Raw genomic sequence first — 9,044 nt, 5'->3', positions numbered from 1 at the left:
CCATACCGATACCGATACCGATACCGGAAATTCGGTATACCGAATGTTCGTTATACCGAATTTTCGATATGAAAAAGTTCATACCGGATACCGTACCGACACCGAAAATTTTATCGGTATACCGAAAATATTTTCGGCATACCGACATTTTTTCGGTATACCGAACTTAAATTTTAAAAAATAAAAATAAAAAAAATTATTTTCGGTATTTCGGTATATACCGAAATACCGAAAAAAAAAATATTTACTTACCGATACCGAAACCGAAAATTTCGTACCGTAACGAAATTTTCGGTATATTGATTTTTTCGGTAATTTCGGTATTTTTTCGGTACGATATTTCGGTATTTCGATATTTCGGTATATTTTCCCAGCCCTAGACTTGCGTGGCTTTTTATTTGGTTATGTAAATTAAAATTACTCAGATACACCAAAAACATCTCAGTATGATTTAACTAAATAATCGACTCCAAGCGATCTGAATCAGCGAGATAGGTTCGGATTTCTCTTTGCCACTTCTGGTGTAATACCCAAACGAACACAAGGTATGGAACCCAAAAATACAAGAGACTCACGTCCTCCGATGGTGTTGGAATATGGGACCAAAATCAACCCATGCCGACATTTGTACTCAGTTCAGAATCAAACAGTCGGCTTGAAAATATTATACACAGAATTAAGTTGCAGGATTCATATCCCTCAGTCACAGAGGCTCTGCAATCTGCATATCTGGGCAACATTCTAAGAGAAATCACCAAAAGTCTGAAACAATACCATATAAAAATCCCAACGAGTTGAAAACCTGAATCTGTTGTGGCTGCGCAAACACGAGGAAACCTCGAGTGGAAAAGAAACGTAACAGATAACCAATTACTGATGAACAAAAGATACACTAACATTGTTCTAGCACATCGGTTTTTCACTGAATAAGCAAATACTCACTTTCACCAACCAACACATGCCGATATCGAGATACAACAGATTCAGAAACTAAACAATTACATGGCTAGAAAGTGAAAAACTAGTACCAAAATCATGCTATTACCACGTTAGACCTAGATTGCAAGGGACAATCTAGGTTCAAACAACAGAATTACACCAATACAGATGTTTTTCACAACAGCTGATCACAAGTCAGTCCGTTAAACATGCTAGCTATTTAAATAATTCATTAATCAGATAGAACAACTAAAGCCACCAAAGAATAATAGGGGATAACATTTCATGACTGAAAAAACAAATCATGGCTACAGAGTATGCTAACAGAAAGTACACGACGAGGATGCAGCGTCTAACCAAATAGTGTCAAATACATTATAATTTGAGAACATGTAGAACAATATTACCATAAATATATCAAACAAATTTTGACTAGCAACACATGAAAAGAAAATTACCAACCAAAAAAAGTGTAATGCAACGGAGTATCATGTTTTATTTGAGTTGGGAAGCCATAAAACATGCCTAAAGGAGACAAGTAATATACATAATCAAATTGAACCACAACAAAACAATTAAGAAATAAATATCCAAGATAATGTAATTAATTTACTGCTACATAAAAATTACAACACAAAAGACGGCTTACTAAGCTATGCAGCCGTCATAAACCTCGCAAATACTAAAAATTACAGCTGAAAGAGGTGTTACTTTATCAAGAAGCCTTGACAACCTTGTCATCGCCTACAACATTAAGAATCGGAAGACTGCTGAGAAATTCATCAAGACCCTCAAAAAAACCAATGCCTTCTATGTTATCATCCTCCCCACGTCCTGGTCCATTCCCTTGGTTCACCCTAGGCGCTGCAGCTGCAGCTGCAGGCTCCTCAGTTTCGTTGCTAAACTCTACATTCAAATCCAATTTCCCGAAATTCTTGGCAACCCTGCCAGGTTGCTTCCGAGCATTGGCCGTAGCTCCTTTCTTAGAAGGCTCACCTGTTGTCTTATTTGCCACCTCTACCCCGTTTGGAGATACAAATCCATCTTCAGCGTTTACATTCTTACCTTTATCAACTTGCACATTCTTAGCACTTCTGTTGGTCATCCCACTTGAGCCCCTTCCTTTGATATTACTCATTTTCTTTTTCTTAATCTTATTATTATCCTGCCAATCGGCATCATCTGAATCACTTGGCTCCGACATCTCAACAAAAACATCATCATCATCATAGTAAACCCTCGGACCTGAATTCTTCCTTCCCCGTCCCCTACCCATTCCAGGGAAAGAGAACATGGGCGAAAACGGGGTCCATGTCGAAGCTGCAGCCCTATTTTTCTCCCAATTCTCCATCGAGACGCCCAATGGCAAAAAGCCCCAGCAGCAGAAGTATCCCTCTTGCCCATCCACTGTTGGTGGTGGTGGAATCACCACTGCTTGAAATGCCCTTCTACAGTTCTGGCACCTCAGAGTGCAATCAGCATACTCCCTAGGATACTCGTACACATAAAAGCAATACGGGCATGTAGTCCAAAAACTCAAATCGCCTTCATTTCCCTCCTCTTGCGCACACACTGTCTCCATTTCTTCCTCATTAACTCCATCTTCTACATTCTCACTAGCACATGCATCATTCTTAGTTTTATCACCAACACTTGGATAATCTTGTAATGGCTCTTTCTGCTTATTATTATTAACCTGCTCCTGGGTTGACCAAGAGGCAAAAGCCACATTACCAGCAGGAAAGCCACTATAGCTTGGCTGTGTCTGCTTATAGACCGGTTCTTGACTCGACTTAGAACCAGACGGAGACCCAAAACCTAAATTAGAAGGCAAAGCAAAACTCATAAAATTCTGCTGTTCGCGAGTCGACCCAACACTAACTGAATCGACCTGCTGCTGTGCCATATGTAACTGTTGAACTTGAGGAGGAAAATGAACAGAACCACCGCTACTGCTTCCACCAGCATGAACTTGTGGTTGAGCTACGTTACTTGGGCCGCTGGGCCCGAAGAACATGAAGTTCTGCGGCAATGTGGGGATGGGGTTATGAAAAGGGTCCGGCTGCTGTTGCTGCTGCTGCGAATGCAAGTAAAAGGCGAGTTCTTTATCGTAAATCGATTTCCGTGAAGGGTCTGAGAGAACTGACCAAGCATCAACAACAAGCCGAAAAGCCTGCTCGGCAAAGGGGAATTTATTCCTCTGCGGGTTGAGGATAAGCGCAAGGTTCCGGTACTGGGAAGCTATAAGCTCAGAGTCACGGCCGTGCTGCGGCGTGAGGCGGAGGATCGAGTACCAGTCCTGTTGGTTGTTCCCGATCCGGCTGTCGCCAACAAGGAGCGTGTCCACGATAGCCAGGATTTGGTCGGCGGGTGTGAGCGTAGGGTCGGAGTCACGCGCCCGCGTGGCGAAAGACTTGCTCCCCATCAGGTCACGCGCCGACAGCAACTTCTCCGAGATTGTCAGCCACCGCAACGCCTCCGCACGCGTGGTGGTTGTCGGGAAAAATGGGTGCTCCATTTCTCTTCTTGATCACTGTTCCTTGGAAGAAAATTACGGAACAATTTCTGTATAATTGGAGCTGATTGAAATATGGGGAAGAGGGGAAATTGGAGAGAGTGAGGTGAAAGGGTTTGCGAACTGACGAAAAAGGGCTTGGGTTTTGGGAAAAAGGACAGCCAGCCTGGTGAAGACGATGAGGATAGAAAAGGAAATGCAACGGTGCCCACTTTGTATGTATATCTGTATGTATATGCTTTCCACACAAGTCTAGTGTTTAGCTCACAATTTGCATTAATGTTCAAACTCCACTAATAGATTTAGTGGTATCTAACCAGTGTGATACACTTTTTTCACATATAAAAACTTTCTTAAATATTATATTTATCGTTGAATTTTTTGATTGATATCACTGTCAAATTTTTAGATCTTTTAAGATTTGTAATTCTGAATACGACGTACAACTGATCATGATTAAAAACAAATTTTTTCAAAAGAAATTTTACGTTAAGTAAAGATTGGTTTGACTTTTGTTAATTGTCATAGCATATGATACGATCAAATCTTTGTTAGAATTTGAAAGGAAGTTTTGGATAAGGAGTCAATGACAATTTTGGAATAATCACTTTATGAATCTTTTCTTCCAAATCATGATTTCCAAGCCTCGTTAAAATCAAACTAGTTTTATTGCATAGTTCAAAATAATGATATATGTTCCGCAGCACCATAATTGAAGTTCATACCTTCAAGTTTAACTCGTGATTTGGTACTCCAGAACACCTGATTGTGTTTAAGAACTCAGGAGTATGTACATCATGAAATAAATAAATATTTTTACCTGAATGACACGTCGTATTAGAACTTAGATACAATCTTCCCTCGGAATGGTTCATAGAAATCATGTATTCATTTACAAGCTGAATGACATCAAGATTCGAGGCCAATATAGCACTTCGCTCCAAATTTGTTGCACCATTGGCTGTATTTCCAAATAACGAATATGTGCTCTCAAAAATTGTGGCAATATGATTATTGTAATCTTTTAGCAAAAGTTCATCAGGAATATCAATTGTTGCATAATCATCATTTACTTCTCTAATTTTTCTATTTCCTAAATTAGCAATCCAATCCGAAAATTGTTTCATTTAAGCACATTCTTGATCAAAACCCAAATTTTGCAATCTCATGTTTTTCTTCAATCTCAAAACTTTGCAGTGTCTCCAAAGGTACGATTAATTAATAGTGGCTAGAACAATATCATGTCTACTAACTTTTGGAATAACAAGCAACATTTGTAGAAAATCACTGTTGAAAACAACTGTTTTCCCTCCAAAAACAAATAAAGAATTGATTTTATCAAAAACTTCAAAACAAATCTTGTACATCATTGGAGCCTCATCCCAAATGATAAAGTTATATTTTACTATAAGTTCTGCAAGAGGACTTCCTTCCTTGATATTGCATGTGATTCTTCATTAGGATTAAATGGAATTGAAAAGTGAGAATGAGCCTGAATCGACCTCGAATTTTTTTTTATACTGCTCATAAATCATAAACTCGAAAATACTATCTAAATAAAATAACTTAACATTTCTAACAATCATAATAAATTACTATATGAAATCTCAAGTGTATAAAATAAAATCCTAAATCATTGACTAACGAAAATTCCTATCTCGATCTTTAAAAAATCAACTAACAATAAAAAAAAGCATAAAAATATCTCTAAATAAAATCCTTAACATGAATTTTTAAATCATAAATCTATCTAGCTAATGCGGAAACATAAAAGCCCTCGGGTGTGTACTGCTGCACTCGATCCACTCAATCGTCAGTGTCTCCCATAAATCATCAAATCTTGCATCATACAAACCTAGTGAGTCTAAAGACTCAGCACGTTGTAAACATGAATAACAAATACTACATATACAATCACATACATTAAAATAATACTTTTATTTAAAATAGCTTTTGAACATAAATAAACCATTTAAAAATCATTTAAGCATAATTAAAATCATATGTAGTAAAATCATTTAAAAATACATTTTAAACATAAATAAATCCTTTAAAAATCTGATAGGATCGGTTAGTAGCTGAAAGTGTGTTTAGAAGGAGGGTTGAATAAACACTTGAAGATTTTAACAGCTTTTTCGAATATTGAGTTAGTTTAGTGATAAACTGAAACTCGAGAATCTCGTCAGTCAATATCAGTTGGCTAACAAGAAATTATGCGGAAGTAAATCAACTGAAAGATAGAATATAAAACTGAAATAGGAACACAAGAATTTTATGGATGTTCGGAGATTTCAAACACTACTACGTCACCCCTTCTATTACAACGATATGATATTCACTAAAATGATTTGATCGATACAAGGAATTGCAAAGACCTACTTCAGTCTTGGACTAAACAATGTCAAACTGAAACTCTTAGTTTACAACTCAGTTCACAGTTTACAACTGGACTTACAAAAATACTTAGCACAACTGATCTATGTAAGATCGAGTTTTACAACAGCAAGTATGTGCTAGAAGCTCTGAATATAGCCTGACTTCTATTTGATAAAACAGTAGGTGTAAGCTTTGATTCTTTGATAATTTCAGCAGAGTGATAGCAAGTAAGTCGTAAGTTTCGTATTTGTTTAGTTGCTCTTCTCTGCTATTTATAGGCTTATCTTCCAACGATAACAATAAATATATTTGAATCTTTTCTATCCGTTGTTTGCCATATCAACATTCTTCTGACATTCGTAAACTGCAGCTTTTCTGAAATGCGGCACTACCACTATAAGTTGAAGTTTGTTCTGTACTGTTGTCTGTTGGATGTCTTTGTTGTTGACGTATACAGTTGAGAGATCAGCTGATAAGAAACAGTTGATAGGCTAACAACTGTTTGTAGCAACTGATCAGTTTCCAACTGATCAGTCAGTTGTCTGCGTAGCTTAGTCTCGCTTGTTCAGTTGCCTTATATTTTCTTCACATTAATCTTCAGTTAAGGCAATCCGTTAGTACGTGTATTTTGATCAGTTACCTTCAATTCTCTCGATCAGTTAGTTCGAATAAATACATACACAGTTTGTCAAACCACCGAAATTAAGTTTCCAACAATTTTCTTCTTTTAGGTGTTTAACAAAACTTAGAATTATTGAACTGATCAACTGAATATTTGTAGATAAAATAACGTTTTTATTGATAACTCTTCCAATGTACAGATTCGTACAAAGAATGAAAGAATAAAGAATCTTGTAACTATAAAAATCTGTCATAGTCTTCAACTGAATAGATGTAGAGACTGTCTTCTAACTGATATTCTATTTATTTGCTCTCTTATCGGCTGGTTGCTGATCAGTTGGTTGACTAGATCTCTTCTTGGATATCTGCTGCTGGTCTTCTTCTTTATCTTCACCCTTTTTGTCAAACGCCTCTACCTTCTTGGATAAAAATTTAATCTCTGAGCTGATGTTAGAAACATCATTCATCAGAAGATCTTGCATAATGCCCATTCGCTTGGTGAGTGAATTCTGCAAGAAATCGAAGCGTTTGTTGAACATATCCTGAGTATTGAAGTGAGCTTCAGCTGACGCTCTGTCTTTTCTGATTTGATCCATATGGAAGAACAAGTTCGTTACATCTGATGTGATCTTTTGAAGACTCTTGAAAGTGTTCTCCTTCATGGTATCAATCTTCATTGTATGTGCTAGCTGAGTTGATTTGATGCCCGAAATAGAAGTCATCATGTTGAAAAGGTTGTTCTGAATAGCTTGAATCTATTCAAACATAGATTCAGTTTCTATATGAATACTAGGAGACATGGCTCCAGAGGTTTCTGGTGCCTCTTCCCGATTTCGTTGATAAAAAATTACCAAAGCCCTGTCAGTTGTCTCAACTTCTGTTATTTTCGGAACATCTTCTGTTAATACTTCTTGAATAGGAGGAGATGAAGTAGTTGGATCAGCAGCAATATTTGAAGCTTCTTCAGTTTGAGGATCAGCTGAGATAAAAGATGGCTCGTTGACAAGCTCATCAGCTGATACACTGCCTGGCCTTTCAGCTGATTGACGAGCTTGAACTGTTTCTTCAGGTTGATCCAGAACAGTCTCTGTGACTGGTTGTTCAGTCAAGCTTGGCTCTTCAACAGTGTTAGGATCGGTTGATTGGTTGAGAAATGTTTAGAAGGGGGGGTTTGAATAAACACTCACGATTTTATAATCTTTTCGAATGAAGTGTCAGTTTTGTGACAAACTGAAACTAGGAATCCAGTCGATCAATGACAATCAGTTTAACTGATAATAGTTGCGGAAGTAAACTAACTGAAAGATAGAATAAATAATTGAAGTAAGAACACTCAAAGATTTATAGATGTTTGGAGAGTTCAAATGCTCTTACGTCACCCCTTTTATCACAAGGATATGATATGCACTAAAAGACTTTGATCGATACAAAACTTGTACTGACCCACTTCAGTTTGGACTTAACACTGCCAAAATTGAAATTCTTAGTTTACGAAAAATCTCACAGTTCTTCGACTGTTATTAGCATAACTGACATAGTTAAAGATCAAATAAGCAACAAAACAGTTTGCGCTTATAAGCTCGAAAAGTAGCCTCAAATACTACAAATAAATCTGATAAGTGTGAGCTTTTGGATTCTTGAGTAAGAGCGATAAATTAAGCAGGGTAACAGCAAGCTTGAGAGAATAGATAGATCGATTAGATGTGTGTTTTTTTTTCTCAACTTCTCTTCTCACCTATTTATAGGCTTCTCTTCAACGGTAACATTAAATATAATTTGAATCTTTATATCCGTTGATTGCCACGTCAAAATTCCTCTGACATTCGTACACTGTAATATCTGAAATGCGGCGTTCCACTATGAGTTGAAATCTGCTTTGTACTTTTGTTGGTTGGGTGTCCTTTTCTCAAACTGATGACGTGTACAGCTGAATGATCAGCTGATAAGCAATCGCTGGTAAGCTCATAACCGAATATATCAACTGATTAGTTTCCAACTGATCAGTCAGTTGACTTCGTAAGTTCAGTTCAGCTGGTTTCAGTTGCCTTCGATAAACTGCGCATTAATCTTCAGTTAGGCAACTGTCAGTTGATTTATGTAGTTCAGTTACTTGATCAGTTTAGTCCAATTAAACATTTAGTTTGTCAAACAACCGAAATTAAGTTTCTAACAATTTCTCCCTTTTTAGTGTTTAACAAAACTTGTAAAGTATGAACTGATCAACCGAAAAAATTCTTCGAATTTTATTGTAGATAAAATAACTCTTCTAACGTACAGATTCATACAAGAAAGATTCGAACTTATTGTAGATAAAATAATTCTTCTAATGTACAGATTCGTACAAAAAAGAAAAGAATCTTCAACCAATAACTGAAGTCAGTTGATCTTCATATCTTTTTCTTCCCTTTGTCTTTCGGATCTTTTATTTATCCTATTTCCCTTTTTTTGTCAAGCACATCAATTTTATTTGATAAGATTTGAACATCTGATGCTATATCTGACATAGTATTCATCACAATGTCTTGCAACGTGTCAATCTTTTTGGTGACTTTGTTTTCCAGAAAGTCAAGACGTCTGCCGACTAATGCTTGAG

At 36.8% G+C, this 9,044-nt stretch overlaps 1 protein-coding gene across 1 annotated transcript; it reads right to left on the bottom strand.

The window, feature by feature from the left end:
• Positions 1-1,454: 1,454 nt before the first annotated feature.
• Positions 1,455-3,629, bottom strand: LOC140973563 (uncharacterized). Its single transcript, XM_073436474.1, has one exon. It carries the CDS (start codon positions 3,455-3,457, stop codon positions 1,655-1,657), a length of 1,803 nt encoding a protein of 600 aa, XP_073292575.1. The 5' UTR covers positions 3,458-3,629; the 3' UTR covers positions 1,455-1,654.
• Positions 3,630-9,044: the final 5,415 nt, after the last annotated feature.

This window comes from Primulina huaijiensis, chromosome 3 (assembly GCF_012295235.1).
Source record: "Primulina huaijiensis isolate GDHJ02 chromosome 3, ASM1229523v2, whole genome shotgun sequence".
Lineage (NCBI taxonomy): Eukaryota > Viridiplantae > Streptophyta > Magnoliopsida > Lamiales > Gesneriaceae > Primulina > Primulina huaijiensis.
Note: the sequence above shows the minus strand (reverse complement) of the source record. Positions and strands in the feature narration are given on the sequence as shown.

Coding starts and splice junctions, on each gene's coding strand:
- LOC140973563 (XM_073436474.1), bottom strand. CDS start 3,457: ATGGAGCACCCATTTTTCCCGACAACCACCACGCGTGCGGAGGCGTTG.